The 19,078-nt window shown below is 40.0% G+C and overlaps 1 protein-coding gene and 1 long non-coding RNA gene across 4 annotated transcripts in view; one reads left to right on the forward strand and one right to left on the reverse strand.

Moving 5' to 3' along the window:
* Nucleotides 1-19,078, forward strand: part of LOC117046699 — a 169,427-nt gene that overhangs the window by 116,663 nt on the left and 33,686 nt on the right. The gene's annotated exons all lie outside the window — the stretch shown is intronic.
* The window catches only part of CTNNA3 (catenin alpha 3), a 577,780-nt gene continuing 567,454 nt past the window's right edge, over nucleotides 8,753-19,078 (reverse strand). The window contains 2 exon segments of the mRNA XM_033148941.1: nucleotides 8,753-9,079; nucleotides 17,163-17,297. Coding sequence (XP_033004832.1) covers nucleotides 8,792-9,079; nucleotides 17,163-17,297 — 423 coding nt within the window. The 3' untranslated portion in view covers nucleotides 8,753-8,791.

The raw sequence follows: 19,078 nt of genomic DNA on the forward strand, positions 1-19,078 counted from the left end.
TATTTAATTCTCTCTCTTTTGCCTCAGCTTGTAACTTCGCCAGTTCGATTTTTAAATTATACTCTTTCTCAAGTTTCCATTTTTCAAATTCCTCTGAGGCTTTAAAACTCGTCCCCTCAGTAGGATTTTTGTTAACTGTTTCAGTACTGGTTTCCTCAATCTGGGAAACCCCATTTTCTTCTTCAGAGCTTTCTACTTGTGAGTCCCTAAGAGCTGTTTTAGTCTTTCTAGGTGGCATTTTCTATTTATTTGGTGGTATTATTTCTGTACTTAAATCAAGGATGTTTCAGTTAAACTATTTCTTCAGGCTCAGTTTCCACAGTTTAGGTCCAAAGTCACGCCTAAAGTTGCCTCAGTGCACTTTGTCCAGCGTACTTTTCCGACCTCTCACTATAAACCTTTCTGCCTGAAATAGTTTCAAACGCAAAGTATCTTTGTAACTCTCTCACAATCTCACAGTCTTAGGCGCTATCACACCACACCCTAGGGCCAGGTAATTCCTCTCTGAATTCCCCTTCTCCCTTTCCAGGTGTATGCGATCCCCTCCCTGACTAGATTGTAGAGTCTCACAGAAGTATGCTTAAATCCTCTTTAAGCCTCACACTTCACACAATGCGTCACCCTTAAATCTTTCTTGTACCTTGGCACTTCTTGCCAACACTTTAGATCTTTGATCTCAACGTGACCACCACTTTATGACTATCTTTCGTCCCGACGCTGCCACCACTTTAATGTCGCGGGCCCTTCGCCCTGTACAGCCCACCCCCGGACGTTTTACGGTCTATGAGTGCTGCACCAACGACAAACAGTCCCCAGCTGCAGCCCTTCAGACTACTAGCTGGATCCTGCTTACTTCATTCACCACAGACGAGGATATTGTGAACTAAAAAGATGTTTATTGCGTACAAAGCTTGTGGTTGCTGATAAATAAAAGGTTGTTCAATAAGCTTATAACAGTTGTCCTATACCGGCCTAATACCTCTAAATGTTACCGGCCTAATACCTCTAATAGTTAACTAAATAGCAATAACAACGCGTTTCACAATCTCTTTATCCTCTCTGCTAACATCCACCTAAGACTCTAAACTCCCAGCTCTATCTCTTGACTCACACTTCAACTCCAACTCTAACTTCACGCACTTAACTCCTCCTGCCCACACTTCAATTCCAAAATAACTCTCCCTCTAACTGTCCACTGGGAGGGGTGTTTTATACCCAGGCTAAGCCCGCCCCTGAGGGTTCTAACTGTCAGAACACTTAACCCCTACCTGGCATGAGGCTAGTTCTCCACAGGAACCACAGGAACACACTTAATATCTAAGGCATGAAAACAAAAAAGTTACTGCTCTTGCATTCTGTAGTTTTTAATCCCATTTTATTATCCTTCTTAAGCACTTGAGGTAGTTTGCAGGAGCAGCTTTCAAAACAAATCTGCTGCTGGTGTGGCGATGATTCCCAAACTGTTTGCTAGAATGACTAGTGTACTAAGGTGTGGCCTTAAAGCACAATCCTCTGCATGTCTGCTGAGATGTAAGTCCTTCTGAGTTCAGTTGTGTATAGGTTTGTCGTCTCATTAATATTTCTGTCCCATGTTTTGGTCCCAGAGAAGCCCCCAAGGCATAATACAATAAAACAGAACAGCATCAATGGCATCAATAATGGTTTTTATAAAAAAGCAAGGGCATTAAAACAAAGCATTACAACAGAGGTAACCAACCGAAGGGAAAGGTTCAGTGATGTGTATCCATTGAAATTAAAGGACATGAGTAACTTACGTCCATTGATTTATATGGGTTTGCTCAAAGTAAAGGTTAGTTGGATGCAAACCCAGATGAGTCACAAGAATAGGAGAGGGATTTGATTCAGTTCACATTTAAAGGCAAACTTGCCTTATTTTCACATTTTGAAACAATATGAGAACTGGAACAGAACCTTTACTTGAAATTCACATTTCTCTGAATTCTGCAATGCAGTTCTCCAGCCAAGTAATGTGTAAAAAATGCATCTACTATGGCAATGTGTTCATAAATATGCATACAACAATGCAGTATTTTATGAAATTGCTTTGCAAAAGTGTTTATATTAGAGGAAATTGCATACAATTGTGTATATTAGGAGAAATTAAGATGCACTACTGCAGTGCCTTGGAGAGGGGAAGACATGTGGCATTGATCCCACTGTCATGGTCAATAATATTGTCCTAAGGTGTGTAAGAAGGACTGGATTTGCTAGTGAACCCTGTATTTCGCTTGACTGGTCTGTTGAAGAATCTCATTGGTGTTAAAGATTGCAGAATACTGCAACAAACTTCACCTATCCTGAGCAATGAAAGACTGGGGCTGAAAGGCCAACTCAAAGTATGGGCACCTGGAGCGCATGTTATAGGCCTGGACAGTATGTGGGTTGGAGCATTGTTTCTTCTCTCCATTGCATAGAAGGTGGGCAAATTTGGAAAGTGCACATTTAGTTTGTCAGCATTATTCTAGAAACGAATGTTGTAAATCATCATATGTCCACTAAAGATGTCAGACTAACTTCCTATTTGGGTTTTTCAGAAATATGATTATGTTTTGTGTTTGGTTTTGAACAAACCACCTGACAAGACATTATGTGGGAGATTGATATTTGCATAGAATAAGACAAAACATTATGGGCTTCAATTCAGTAATAGAATAATCTAGTGCTGAGCAACCCCTCCCCCTTTTTTCTATTCAGTATCCAGTTGGAGACACCAAATTTGGGGTGGAGGCATTTAGGCATTTCTTTCAGGGAGCAAATGTTTATGGCAGAGGGGAAGGTTGTTGACCAACAGCACCTATGGCACACATAAAACTTAGAATGTGAATTTAAAAAGCATTATTTTTAGTGCAAGATGTCATTTCCCTCCCTAGAATGATCTGGAGTAACACACTATAACATTCTGGGAAAAGAATATGGCTGCCAGTAGATGCCAAGAAGAACTCTACACTAACCTGTGAAATTAAAAAGGTGTTTGCTGATTTTAAAGCAAAAGATCAGCAACTCTGTTACCCAACACCAATGGTAGATCTTCACCCCCAGAAAACTCAAACAAATTCCTCCCCACCCCAAATTCCTCACCCCAGTTTCAAGGAACAAAATTCACACCCCCTTTTTTAATCTGAATATTCTTTCTCAAAAACTTTTGGCTCAGCACTACAGGAATCTAGCTGAAATAAAAGAAAGGCAGTGTGGGTAGAACTGGCCAGAGTCAAACTGTGCATGTGGGAAAGCAATTTTATTTGACATGATTTATTTTAAAATTAAGCCAGTGCCTTTCTAATAAAAATGTCAAAGTGGCTTAACAATAAAACGAAAGAAAAGTCAATATTAAAATAGCATATGAAGCCTATGTACAGTTTTACATCTAATTTTAATTTGAATGACAATCTGAATCCCAAAAGCTTCCTATAATTGGTGACAGAAGCACAGAGCACCTCTCTGCCAAGGGCGTTCCCACGTAGATGGTGTCACAATGGTCCCATCTCAATCAGCCTAATAAGGCAAACAGATGGACCCTGAAGCAGGCTGCCTCTTGATGATCACACAGCTGCAAATGTGGGTCACATGGGGAAATTTTATTCCTTCAGTTGCACAGGGCCTATGCTGTTTAGGATGAGTACCTTTAAAATATTCCATAAAGTAGCATGTATAATAGGAAACCAATTGAAATTCAAAAACAAAAAGCTTTTATCCAACACAGCATAAATGGAGCAGCTTTTAAAAAGCTAGCATCTCCCCAGTCAGCTCTCTGATGGGAAAGCTGGGTAAGGGGACTGAATCTAGCCCTTTACTGTTTCAGACAGTTGAATGGCAGAATCTCATATTTTAAAGAAAGAGAAATGCATGTGTGCACACGCTGAAGTGAAGAAGAAAACTGAATGCAGGACCTTTGTGTGTATGCAGTTCACATTAAATGATGGATCAGTGGATGAGCTGCCAGTACCTTCCAGAGGTGTGGTATGGCTGAAACAAGAAACGAGAGACCAAACATTTAGGCCTCTGCCTGAGATGGTGGTCAGTCACTCCACTTCGACGCTACCCTCTCCTGCCCACCACCACTGAAAGTGTGGCAGCATCTTTGAAACTCCTTGCTTCCTGCCCAACCAGACTAGTTAGCATCATTATCCTGTGTCACCATATATAACTCAGAGATTAGGGCCAAAGATAATAAACAAAAATCCAGTCGTAGGCACATCACACTCAGTCAGGAATAAGAGAATAGGTCTCCTTCAACACTCTCCCTCTGTCTCTCATGGGGGGGGGGCAACCAAACTCTCCCTAACAATCTTGCTTTGGTGTCGACCCATCTGGGGTCACCCCCACTGCTGTTAACCCCATCAGCTGCAGCAGAGCCTGTTTATATAGTAAGGCAGGCACTGGACCACATCCGCCCCACTTATTTCTGGTTATATAAATGTTAGTAACACACGATTACTGCACCATCCTTCTGCTTTCTTGTCTTTTGCCTTGAAGTATATTATGGGATATAATTGAAGACACATTCCAATTATGGTGTAGGTTAAAAAGCAGAATCTTGTATCATACTAACACAGGGTTGTTTTGTTATTCTCAGGTGGAGCTTGGAGACACAGTTCACTTTCAGAGATGCTTATTTTCTCAATAAGATCCCTTTGCAATGGACAGTCCTTTTTTCTTGACAGATAGATAGCCATGTTAGTATTGTCTCGTTGGACCTTCCCTTCTCCTTTGTACCCAGTTACCTCGCTCCTTCACATTTTCTAATATTACCCAATATTGCCCAGAAACTATAATAATCTGAAACTATAATAGAAAAAACCAGGAGTGAATTACTTCTCTGTGTGCCAAACAATATTTATTTCGGCTTGATTAGTAACGTAAGTCACGCCATGACTCATCAACATGAAAGTAAGCTGAAACAAAGACATGACTTCAAGAAGTGAAAGGCTTTAAACAAAATATCTGCAACCTGCACCTTGTGGAATTTGAGTTTCTGAGGGAGCAACTCTGATGTCCACAACCATTTCATATGGTGGTGCCAGTTGTGAGAACTCTGGTTCCAGCTAGAATGTGCAATTTGCTGCAATTGATAGGATTACTGCATCCCTGATTTGCACAAATCACTTCAGTCATCTGCCCACTCCTCACATGAAGGTGCTGGTATGAGTGATAGAAGAAGAGTTTGGATTTGATATCCCACTTTATCACTACCCGAAGGAGTCTCAAAGTGGCTAACAATCTCCTTTCCCTTCCTCCCCCACAACAAACACTCTGTGAGGTGAGTGGGGCTGAGAGACTTCAAAGAAGTGTGACTAGCCCAAGGTCACCCAGCAGCTGCATGTGAAGGAGCGGAAACGCGAACCCGGTTCCCCAGATTACCACTACACCACACTGCCATATCATCTCAGCCAGGCCTGGCATTGGCACATGTCATCCTCAGATGGTGGCTGCAGGTCCCATCACTGGTTTCTGTCCAGAGAAGGGGGGAAATTCCGTTATATGAGCATAAATCCTTGCACTGGTAGATTAAGTTGCTTAGCACTACTTTGGATACAACCCACTGTTCCTAGTACCTACAAAATAATTAGTAGTAACAGTAGTAGTAGTAGTAGTAGTAGTAGTAGTAGAGTGGAGAAAGCAGATTTAGTGTCCTTTCATGTCAACCCTACTTATACTCACTAACTAATCAAAAGCATTGAGGGCCAACATTTCTAATACATTTCCCAGGAAATTGTTAACAGTTTCCTAGCAACCATTGTAACAGATGTGAAGCTTTGTTGCTGCTGAGTTTTAAGAACTCCCCCCTCCAGTTTATGTAATCCACTAGAAGTGGAGGAAGCAACTATTATAGTTTAAAATTAACTCCATGTTAAACAGCATAAGGAGGAATCTGCTATTTTATGCCCCATGAAGACCCAACATGAGAGCATCCAGCACTCAGAAAAAGGCCTCGGGGGCACTTTTGCTTGCATGTAAAACATGTGCACAGGTACACAATAGGTGCGAAGTTGCATCTGCATAATTTGGGTTCTAAAATGTTCAGGAAACTTCCGCGAGTAGAGGAAGCTCCTCACTTTATGCCTTCACCCTCCATGACTTGGAAGGGTCATGGGGAGGGAGCGCTTAGTGCACATGTCCCCATTCTCTTCGCTTGCATGTAGTTTTACATGTAAGCCAGGGGTGTGGAAACTCCAGTCTGCAGGCATTTTTAGGCCTAGCAAGGTCCCCAATTGGGCCTATGAGGCTGTTTTCTCAGATTATGCCCACCTGCCCCACACCTGATGTTGTATGTGATATCAAGTGTGGCATGATGTCAGGTGTGGGGTAGGTAGATTCATGTGTGCTCCTTAACATGTCAGGGAGATTACTGCCACTGCTGTTGATTGGCTTTGAGAGCAAGCCTGCTGGGATCAGCTGAGCTATGGTATTCCCCATAGAAAACTTAGTAGCACATCCAAACCCTGCCCAAGGCAGAAGCCACTTCCTTCAAGTCCACTGGAATGGCTGCACTATTGAGTTCCCCATGGGGAATACAGCTGAAACTTGCAGACTGTAGGGCTTGATGTCACTGATATCAACTTGATATCAGTCCTACTGGACTGGCTCTGCCCACCTCTCAAAGTGGCCTGCCATCAATAGGGGAGCCCAGAATGTGGTCCACTGACCAGAGCTAGTTCACCACACCTGATGTAAGCAGAGTATCTAGATAGGGCATCTTCTGCTTAAATCTCTAGGTCATTGATAGATTATGGGTGCTGAAAGCCAACTTCTGGTATGGAAAGGGAGCTAGTTTCAGGCTTGTCAGTGAGAGACAATATGTTTAGGTAGATCCTTGGTGCAAGTAAGTATGGCATTTGGTTATGTCAGACACCACTTTCTTATTCAGGAAGGAGGTGTAGGCACATAAGCACAGGACAGGGTCCCACTCTCCTTTCATGTTGTGTTCAGAAAAGTAACATCTGACCATGTCCTGAGAGACAGGGTAGCAGAGATAGTGGAATGAAGTGATATAGCTGACTTTGTTCAGAACATCTGATAATCAAGGATTTCAAAAGCCCTTTCATCATTGGTGTATACTTTTAAAAAACATTAAATGTAATAATTCACAAAGCTATTTCTGCTTCTGAATTGTCACATTTTGAGAACTGGGACACCACAGAAAAGGACGTTTATATACTGAGCCGTCTCCTTACACTACATTTCAATTTATCATAGTGTCACAAATAAAGGTGATTTTTGGGTCATTTACAAAAATGGTTTGCTGCTCCATCATATCAAGGCCTCCCCCCCCCATGAGAGCTAGTTAAATGGATCTTATGAAGGGTGCAATTATCCCAGTTTTCATATAAGTTATAAAGAAATTTATATAATCATTTTCATTTTTGATGTTGAAACAAATAGTGGCTTTCTCTTTGCCAATGATTATTTCAATCCTTTGGTGCTTCAACAGGGATTTAGTATGTTGGCCTTAGGGAAACTAAAATACTTCGATTATTTTAGTTTTAGCAGTTTTGGTTCCCTAACTATATATTGTACAACTATATGACAGCATCAACCAAATGGAATATGCATTTGATCATTGAAGTCATTGTGCCAGCTGGTAGAGTTCTGTCAAAACAACACCTGGGGAAACAGGAAAAAAGCAGGAGAGAAAACATCTCGCAAACTCGATACACATTTTACATTGTTTAAAATTCTCCTATGAGATATTAAATTTCATCGCTCTGCGGGATACCTTAGTTGTTCATTACTAGATGGTTAAAACTTCCATTTTCTTCAGGTTTATATATTTTTCATTGTTAAGCGGGACTAGTGGGTTTTAAGGAAGGAAGGTAAAACAGTAGAGTGTTGGATGAATCAGCAAGCCTCCTCCAAAAAACAGAGAGCTATGAAAGAAGCAGGAGAAGACTGGTTTAAGAACAAGGTTTTCTTTCTGCTCCTGAAGTCCAACACACCCTGCAGCTGTATCAGTTTCCATCACTTGAACAGCTGGTCCAATTATACATTATCCTTGTAGTGCTGATTATTCTAAGATTTTATGAAGGCCACCCATTGACTTTAATTAAGCCAGTATTTCATAACATGAGCAAAAATCTTGTCTTATTAACTGTCCCACTAAAAATAATGTGAGAGTTGCTGCACTGCAGTTCTTAATAGTGTGAACAGTAACATCCCATAGTCAAATCCACAACAACAAATAAGGATGTTCTAAGAATTCATTCTTTGCAACAGGAATTTTTCTGCATCATGGAGTGAAAATAGACTGATCCGTTCCTCCTTAACCATGAAGTCCCTAGGTGACATTATTAGACAACCTCTTATCAAGCTGCCTCAGCCCCTTTCTGAAACCTGGGGGACAACAAAGGTTGTTATGTATAATGCATGTGAAGTACTGTGAACATTGCAAAGCTTTGAACATATGCTAATTAATTTTTTTTTATTAAACATGGCACATTGGGTTACTATTTTGTTTTCCTAATATTGTGTTCAAAATAGTGAGATTCCAGATCAAATATATTAAATAATGGGTGAGTGATCAAAATTAAAGCACGCTTAAAAACAGAAGAAATTGTGTTAAAAAATATGATGGCAATGACTGAAAAGTGGGTTTAAAAAGTCATAGGCTGCTTCATCGTGTACAAATAAATAATGTTATGTAAATGTTAAACATATGTAAAATGAGAACATCAACTATTACTTTACTTGCAGGATTAGAGAAGTGAAAAAATAACTACACAGAACAAGCAGCCTCTTGGTGTAGGAAACTTGTGCAGTGAACGGAATAATAATTTCAGTTTATTTCTCTTCCTCTAAATTCACTCATGATTTGAACGGGATGGATTTTCTTCTTAGCCGACCCTTTCCTGACAGCTGCATAGATTTCCTCTGGCTTCTCTCTCTTAATCAAAGGCTTCTTTTCCGGAGCCTTCATCCGCCACATCACCACAGGGTGTCGTGGGCCAGCAGGACTTTGAATTCTGATAATCTTCGTAGAGGCGATATAGGACATCTTCACTGTCTGCACCACGGCATTCATCAAGTTCTTGGCAGCCTGAATTAGTGAAGTCACGCTGTCCAACTGTAATCAGAAAAACAACTGTTACAGCCTCGGAAATCAAGCTAGCTGTAATCAAAAACAAACATTTAAAATGCAGGTGATCTTTGCTTCCATTTGTGCATTCCATGTAAGGAATAAACCAACATGAATGCAGAAGGGTCAAAAGTTATTTGCAATGTTGGTTAAATAGAAGCTTGAGGTGAGGGCAGAGTTACTTTAACCATGGACATTTTTTGCATTTGTAAAGCATTACATCCAGTCTTTTCTTACTGGAAACCTAGAGACAGCACAATTTAAAAAAAAAAAACCAACCCAAGAACAATACAGTAGAGTCACTAAATCACAGTCTTAAATATATTTTTGGCTACAATGTGGCTTAGAAATGATGTTACACATCGTTTAATCCCCTGATCTTTTGTGATCTCAGAGGTCTGCAAATTTGATTGAGAAGGTTTATATAGAAAAAATAATAACTGCTTGATCAAAATGTTCTCAAAGCAATGCATAGATAGATAGATAGATAGATAGATAGATAGATAGATAGATAGATAGAACTTGGCTAAAACCAAATATATCTATAAAACCACCAGAATTAAAAGCAAATATTAAAATCAACAAAACCTTTAAGACATATTTAGGTAATGGAACTATGTGTATGAATTATTGTGTCATTCTAATGAGGAGTAGGACAACTGTGCCATGTCTCCAGAAGCATGGAGAAAAAGAAACCAATGGATACAAGAGTTTTTAGAAACAAACTGAAAGCACACACTATATTTTTATATTTATATGAATGGTGTATGTTTGCACGCATATTGCTTTCATTCTCTGTGGAGGAAACACAGTTATCCAGAACATTCAGGAAAACTGATGCCAGTTTCTAAATAAAATTCTCTTACATCTCTAAGTTTTTTCTCTAACATTTTCTCACCCCTAATTCTGCTTTGGGACTTTGAAGCAGGCTTCTAACTCTGTCTCTGTAGCTGGGTTGGAATTATGCAACATAATGGTCCCAGCCTCATACAACAGCTATGGTGGGACACATGCAGCCCTACCATATAGTTTGGTGCTACCCCCAGCCATTTGTTCTGGGGGGCGGTATCTGCAATACTTGCTGTTTATTGGACTGAGCTATGCATATGCCATCCTGCTCAATATGTACACACAAATTGGATTGCAGCCTCAGACCTGCCCAAATCTATCTTAAAGATAGGTGGTTATTCCAATATTTACAGTAAACAAGTTATATTTCTTTCTGAAAATAGCCACTTGGTATTGTTCCTTGTGGGCTTTCCAGAGGCATCTGTTGGGACACTGGGTGGAACAGGATGCTGCCCTAAGATAGGCATTTGGCCTGATCCTGCAGGCGCCTTCTTCATTCTTCCTCATGCTAGTACTTTCCATTTCTTTTTTCACAGTAAACTTTTTAAAGTCAGTGTTGATATAGCAAATAAGATTTAACAACAAAGGAGTTCAGCTTTGCTGCTTTGTAATAGAAAGCAACAAGCTCTAATTGCTCAAGACTACAATGAGTCTTGCCTTTCTAGTTTTGCAGCTAGTTTTGTATTATTTATTTATAACATTATTTATAGCCTGCCTTTGGGGGCATAGCCCATTCAAGACAATTCACTATGTCATAAAAGCATAATACATAACACAAGCTTTAAAAAAGTGAATAAAGGAGCAGTACAGTATTAACAAAAACATATGCCAGTTAAACAACAGAAAATTCCTGTAGATGTATTGTGCCACTGTTTAAATACGCCTAATTTGGGGGAGGAATTCTGGAACTCTAGAAGAGCAAAAGATTTTTAGGCAGATGATTTCCAACATGGACTGCATAGCATTTGAACTGTGTCATATTTCATTTTTGTGTATGAGCCTCTTGGTGAATGTTAAAATTCTTCAGCATTTCTTTCCATGTGCTATGAATTCCACCTCTAGCTTAAGCTGCCTTTGCTGTTGTCATTTTGCATTGGAAAATTGGCAAGGGATAAATTTACTGTAATTCATATCAATAACCTGAATGAATAACTTTTAAGCTTCGAAGAGTCACTGTGCTCATATTTAATTATAAGGTTGACAATTTCAATTTAGAAATGCAGCTCCTTTTTGAATAATTTTAAACAATACTGTGTTCTGGGGTTTCTGCCCACCTCCTCTTGAAAGATCCATCTGATTATTCTAAACATGTTTTGAAGTTTAGCTTTTGTAACTCCCGAACACAATTTGTTTCAAAAAAACTACTGCGGAATTAAGTGATGAGAATTTGTACTGCATCATGAGAATGTGATCAGAATGAATTTTGTAGTGCTCAGGAAGCTGCATTTTGGTTTTTTTCTTGTGATATGCACAACAGCAGTGACCAATCATTTTCAGCAAGTATGCCTTTCACCGAGTCCAAAGAATAAATTAGGTCCACTATAATGCTTGCTCTATCTAGTACATATGGCACCACTGGAGAGGCTAGGGGAGTGTGGACTCATTGGTTCTTTGCCATTGCCAACCCTATTTCTTCCACCCAGACATGCCCCAAACTTAAATTGCCCATGCCATTTCTGCCACAGGATGTGTTACAGGGCATGTGTTTGTCTTGTGTGTAGTGAGAAAAATAAATAAAATTTGGACAATTGAGAGCTAAACACATGACTTCCCCCAAAGAAGGGAATTGTGTTAAGGGTTCTGGGGATTGTAGCTTTGTGAGGGGTAAACTGCAGTTCCCATGTTTCTTTGGAGGAATCCACTTTAAATATATGGTGCATATGCAGCTCTAGTGTGTGTAATGGCTGGTGTGTAGGGAAGGCTAGGACTGAGAAGGCTTGGGTTTTAATCCCTCGTTGGACATGACCTTATAATAGTCATCACCTTTCAGTTTAACCTACTCAGAGAGTTATGGAAAGGAGAAAACCATGCAAGCTAATTCCAAAAATGAAGACAATTTACTCCAGTGAGCATTCTTTTAATTTGGCATTCTTGGCAGCGTTTTAATGATTGCCTTTTACTGTTCTGTTTTGTTGTTGGTTTGTATATTTTTGACTTTGCATTTTATTATTTTGGGTTGTTGTACAAGGAACCACCTTGACTACACTTTGGGGTAGAAAGTGGGTTCCAAACAAACAATACTTCACTGATTTCCAGTGCTAAAATTCTATGTTGACTGGTATCTGCATTCTTCACCTTCAAAAAACACTATTTTTAAAACAAATTACATAATCGCACCCACCCCCAGGTCAGGCTGCAGATAGAAATGAACATGAATTGTAGTAGATTTGTGGTTCAGTCACAGTCCTTTAGTCCTTGCACATTACAGCAAGCATAGTTTATAGTTTTACCCACAGCCTGTTCCATACATATCTGAGTAACGTTCTGCAGGGAATCTAATGTACTCAACAACAATAGTCGCTGGGATACCTTTTTGTCTTTCTCTGCTATTCTCTGCAGCCTCTTCAAGGCCTCATGCCATCGTAACCAGAGAAAACTGATGAAACGAGAATCCACATAAACACAAAATAGACAGAATATTTCTTTACAGCACCCTGAAGTTAATCTTTCAAGGTGACACTTTGCCATCAGCATCCTTTTCCTGAGAAAAAATGTATGCACCTTTTATCAGGCATACTCTCATATAAATCACCGCTTTCCCCCTTCCAAAAACACACAGGAAATTATCAGGCCCCCTTTCATATGCAAAATAAATTTGAGAGTGGGGCAGAGATGCTATCATGGGCGTAGCCAAGGGGGGGGGCAGGGGGGCAGCTGCCCCTCTGATCAAGTAAAACAATAGAAATACTTAACTAACAGACTAAACACATCACTTCTGGGGGGCCCCACAAAAGTCCTGCCCCCCCAAAAAAATCCTGGCTATGTCCATGGATGCTATGCTAGTTTCCTGGCAGATGTGTTGCTGTTGCTTACTGGGAGAGAGGGGGGAAGAGGTAGGGCTACTGGGTATTTTGGCATGTTGTTGGAGTACCAAATTGGCTCTTCCTGTGCGTTTCAAGCTCCCTGACATTTCCCATTAAGTAACAGCGGCCCACCTGCCAGGAAGCAAGCATAGGGGTTCTCCCCCACCTAGTGAGCTGTTTCTGCCAATCCATGTTCATGGTGGCTCTTATGAAGGCAAATCTCTGCCCTAAGGTCGGATGCCATAGGATTTTGATCCAGACCAGATTTTGCTGCAAACTCCCTAGCCCCTGCCACTGTTATCCCTGCCCTGCCCTTCCCCAGCTCCATGCAAATTTGAAGCATTGTGACAGTGTAGGAAGGGGAATAGGCAGAGGGGTCTGGTGTGACTGGCGAACATTGTGAGCAAAGGAAGAGTTGGAGCAGCGGTTGACCTTGGTCTGTCATGCCTGGGGCATCTCCAAATGGAGAGATTCTTGCCCTCCCCACTCCTTTCCAAGATGCTTCTGCATCCCTGCTTTAGACCAATTCTCTTTTCTGTGCTTAATGTGAGAATTGTTTTGCTGCCAAGGGCTGCACTTTATATCAATATGTCTTCTCCAGGGTGCCATCCTAGAGGAAAAAGCAGAGTGGAAGAAAATAGGGGGAAATGCAGGTTAAACTGTAATCAGCAGAAGTAAAAGCATTTCTTCTTTGATCCTTAGACTGACAGGACAAATAAGAGCTTGATATGTCATTCCTATGCCCCCCTCCAACTGAAATCCAGTCACCTCTGAAGTATTTCAATATTTACAGCCAAATGATTTAAACCATAGTCTGGTCATGGAAATCAGAATCAGATTCAAAGTGTACAAACAAGAACACTAATGAATGTTCTTCAATTCCATCTACATTTTGCCTTTCATGCCATTACTGCAGCTGCTGAGTATCTGTAGCAGATTCTGGCAGAGAAGGGAAACTGGAAGAGAAAAGGGCAGGCCATAAGGAATACAATTTAAGCAGAAGGTCAACACGTAACTGAGTTTGGCAAAAGCTATACATAGTTAGAATTGGCCAGAAATCAAGTATCTGTACATCAAAAGCAGCAGTGAAAAAGGAACAGTGGGTAGATTCTCCCGAACCATACAAAATCTGTTCTGAGGCAAGCCAAACAATTAAAACCTCTGAGGAACAAAGACAGTGGAATGTGTAGCTTTCTAAGGCAGTGTTTTCTCAAACCATGAGCCTTGGGCCACTTTCAGGTGAACCTCAGTGCCACTGCCTGCCCATCACCTCCTCTGCCCACTACTCATGCCATAATAGCCTTAAGTTGGACCAGCAGCTCCTTGCATCCTGAATAAAGTAGGGGTGGGAAGAGACGAGAAAAAGATAAGTTGGGGAGTGTGGGAAGGAAGGTCTCCCTCCTCTGAGAGAAAAAGGACTGAGAAAGTTTTAAGGAAATGATAAAAGTCAGATAAAAAGTTGTTGTTGTTTACATAAACTGTGGAAAGAAAGGAAAGGGTTAAGAGAAGAAAGCTGCTTTAAGAGGAAGAAGTGAATGCAAAAGGACCAGGGGGAAAGGGATGAAAATAAATGGCATGGGATGGGATAAGGTTCAGTTGAGGAATGGCCCCAACTGGTGTACCAGCCAAAGCTGGTTGAAGGCACTGCTGGCCAGTGTTAACAAAGATGGACCCAGGAGCAACCCCGGGTTTCAGATAATGGTTCCAGGGGACATAATTCTCATGCCTATGTAGATACTATGCATTAGCTCGGCGTGAAAAAAAGATATCAGTCTAAGAGCGTACAAAGTTAAAGAGCAGACTGCAGGGGAGAACTCTTGGGATGTGTGTGTATGGTTGTGTAGAAGGTCAGGAGAAGAAGGTGGAAAATTCACAATATAAAAAAGGACTTCCCTAAAGTGAAATAGTTTTCTTTCTTCTTGCCTGCTGCATTGATTTTCTGTCAGATGCTCTCTTCTATTTAACAGTTCATTTGTCATTATGCCAGTAGGTGGTATTTAGGATGATTATGAAAAGCTGGATGTGTTATCAGTTTTCTGTTTACTTTACAGCATTATAAAAACTTTATTAGAAGAACCTGTAGGATTGTTTGGTTGTGACTGATGTCTTATTCTCAGCTTCTCCTTGCCAGGGCTTGTTCAACCTTCCTGTGGCTGACCCCAAACAGCCCTTGCCCATGTTGGGAATCTATGGTCGGGGATCCGGGTAGGTAGCTGTGTTGGTCTGAGGCTGTCGAAATATATAAAAAAATTATTTAAAAAATTGTCCAGTAGTACATTAGAGACCAACTGTGGTCAGGAAGTAATGTTTGAAACTCTCTTCTGCATGCCTTGGAATAAGAGCTGTTTGGCAGTGGAACAGACTCTCATGAGAGGTGGTGGACTCTCCATCCTTAGAGATTTTGAAGTAAAGGTTGGACGGCCATCTGTCATGTATGATCTAGTTGAGATTCCTACATTGCAGAAGGTTAGCTAGATGGCCCTTGGGACCACTTTCAGTTCTACATTTCTATTACTCCGCAAGTATGGATCACCAGCAAGGACTTTTCCTCTGCAATCAAAAGAAAGTGAGCACAATTTGATTGCACACTTTAGTAAACCATTTTTTTACACATGCAAAAAAGCTTGGAGAGCAGTGAGTAAGCAGAAAGGATTGCAGTTTTTATGAAGGCTGTTTCTATTTACAGCTTTAATAAGTCATAATGCATGAGAAGCAATATCCCACATCTAAATAAATAAAAAATCCCTACCATATTGTTTTGCAAAAATCTGAATTACTTTTACTGCATTCCTATTGCAGTTCGAGTCTCTTTGCTGTGGTTGTTAAAGCTATTTGCAAATTGCCATGGAACATACCTAAATGATAAGCTCTCAAACTTTATAATGTAAAGGTAAAGGACCCCTGGACGGTTAAGTCCAGCCAAAGGTGGCTATGGGGTGAGGCACTTATCTCGCTTTTCAGGCCGAGGGAATCAGTGTTCGTCCACAGCTTTCCGGCTTATGTGGCCAATATGACTAAACCGCTTCTGGTGCAACAGGACACCGTGATGCTTCCATTTACTTTTCCGCCCAGTGGTACCTATTTATTTACTTGCATTAGTGTACTTTCGAACTGCTAGGTTGGCAGAAGCTGGGATAGAGCAATGGGAGCTCACCCCGTCACGCGGATTCAAACCGCCGACCTTCCGACCAGCAAGCCCAAGGGGCCCAGTGGTTTTGACCACAGTGCCACCCCTGCCCCCTAATTTTATACTTCCTCTTGTGTAGCGCAACTCAAACTATTAACAGTGGCAGGAGAAGAGTGGTCAGTCTTTCACTATGGTAGCTCAGCAATTGGTTCTATGAATGTTGATTCTGCCACTTTACCAACAGGTTTGTTTTCTCCTATGCATTTCCCACTAAACATATTCACAGAGTGTTTATTGTTATAAGAATGAAGGGAACCCCTGGAGGAAAGTATCATTTTTGTATTCTCAGTCACTGGCACAATTCATCTTTCTCACATATTTCCTGGAGTGCATTGATATTCCTTGTAATGAAAAAGATGTTTATTTAAGAGTAGGTGTGATTGCAAGAAATGAGTAAAGAATTACCGTATACAGTAATGCCACATTTAAATAAACAGGATGGGATCGTGTACATAAGGAATATTTACCGGTAACTAAAATTGAATCTAAACATGCTGGTTTTTTAATACCAATCCTACACTTGTGCAGTGGCATGTTTGCCCATAACTCTGGCATTACAACCATATAGTACCAGCCTTGTTCTTGATTTGCTCTAGTACAGCAACAAATGCATCCCACTTTCCCCCATTATGTTTCCTGTGTGAGTAATCCCTAGTCTACCTGCTATTTTAAGTAATTATTTGGTAATCAGCATTTCTTGAATTTGGTGCACTACACTAATAATGCTGCTCATTTTGAGGGGGAGTGGGGGGAATAGTACACATCAAATGTATCCCCACCCCACCCCCAATCTAGCATGAAAGGTCTTTATGCTGATGCAACAAATACAATGTACACTAGAATATTCACGTGTATCTATGTATGTATTCCTACCAAATGAAGGCTAAACTGTCACACCCACAAGAGACTAAATTATTTGTCTCAGGGATCTGACATTTTGTCTGACTATAGTGCAGGTTGTAACCAGAAGATAATGGTATAATGAAATGACCTCAGGACAATTTGCACTTACTGCTGACATGATGAGTTCTCCGCCTAAATTCTGTATTTCAGCTTTAACTTGACTGCAGATTTTGAGCTGGTGGGAATACAGTTTGATCTGTTCTAGATAAGCCAGCAAGTCCTGCTTACATGATGGGTCTTGACACTAAAAAAAGAAGGAAAAAATATTTCATTTTGCTAGCAATTTTTATTTTTTGGAATACAGGTGAATCCAAATACGTATTTTAGTTGAGCCCAAGAGATCGCATACATACAGTATAGTAGTATTTTTGTTAAAAAAAGGTTTTACTTGAAAAGCAGACATTCATGCTACAAACTCCCAACATTTTAAACAATGGTTCTCTAAATATCTCACTTCTCCAACACTACCTATAAGGTACATGCTACAAAAAAAAACAATTTTTTTTCTTAACTCAAATGAATCACATTCCCTAATCATTGACCTTGACATGACTGGATTTTTTCATGTCAGGTTCAAGAGCACACATTGAGCACCATGCCCTAGTCTAATCTTGCTCTTTTGTATCATCATTTGATTATGCCATGTTCCTTTTGCAAGAAAATAATTATGATAACATTTTATTCTATTATAATTGGTGGTAGAACCAATGTGGTTATAGTAGTTAGAGTGCTGGACAAAGATGGAAGAGACTGGGATTCATATTGCTACTTAGAAACATATTCAGTAACCTGGATATGTTTTCTAAATATGTTTAATATTTCTGAAATAAATAATTATTTTTAAAATAATTTAAGCCTAATTTGATGTACTCAAATTTGTATATAATACTCAATTTTTACTTTTTTGGAATATTTTTCTTGCTAGGTCTTATTTCCTTACATTGCCAGCATTTAATGTTCTACTGACTGTAAATTCTTTTATTTCCTTTTTATTCCCAATAGCCAATTTTCACAACTTCAAATTCAAATATCCCAAAATTAAACAAGTCTGCACTTTCGAAAAAAACCTATAATAATCAACATTATTTTAATTTTTAAGATTAACAACTTCGTTTCATTAATTTTTTCTATTACAGTTATAGATTGCTGGAAAGTTGTACAAAATGACTACCAAGTAGCCATTTCCCCCCATGATGTCCAAAAAACGCAAAAAAAAAAAATCCTTACCAGGGATAAAAAAAACCCCATAAATTTCATTCTTTGTTGAGAAAGAGCATGTCTTTGCAATAATTTTCAACATCAAAAACTTTGGGTTGCATCATGCCCACACGCTGTAAATTCAGGTTTTCTAAACCTAGTTTTTCCACCCCCCAAAAAACTAGGCTACAAGTGCATTTATAATTTTTTAAAAGGCATTTATAAAATCTTATGAGTGCTGGTGTATTTTTTTTTCTAAAATCCTCATCATTTTATTGAGCTCTGTGTAAAATTTCAAAGAGATTTGATCATTGGTTATGGAGAGAAAAAATAAAATGTACACAAGGGTATCTTGTGCCGAGGGTCTCAAGAGGGACAGACAACGCAGATTTAACAAAACTTTGAAGTGCTATAAAATTAAAACCGTTTGAGATAGAGGGGGAAAAGGGGGTTTCTTTCAACCATAAGGGAAGGGTGTACACCAAATTTCATCAACATCCAAGATGGAGGGTGACATGACGTCGTTGAAATGACATGGAATGACCCAATAATGAAATTAGTAGCAGCACTAGAAGGTGGCACTTGATACGTTAGATACTCATCTTCACAGCCCTATAGATGTCCTGGTGCAGCTTTGCTTTCTTTATACCTTCTAAGCACTTCTAAATGTAATTCTTAGGTGTACTTGACAAATGCAAGGAGATGGCAGTTGCTGCTCCCTAAAATGTCGTCCTCCCCTAGTTGATGTCAGGACCAGTTGGAGATGGAACAAGTCAATAGAGAATCTGGAGGTGTAAAGGGCTAAGGTAAAGTAGCTCCCACTGACAT

The sequence above is a fragment of the Lacerta agilis genome, chromosome 5 (genome assembly GCF_009819535.1).
Source record: "Lacerta agilis isolate rLacAgi1 chromosome 5, rLacAgi1.pri, whole genome shotgun sequence".
NCBI classification, from domain to species: domain Eukaryota; kingdom Metazoa; phylum Chordata; class Lepidosauria; order Squamata; family Lacertidae; genus Lacerta; species Lacerta agilis.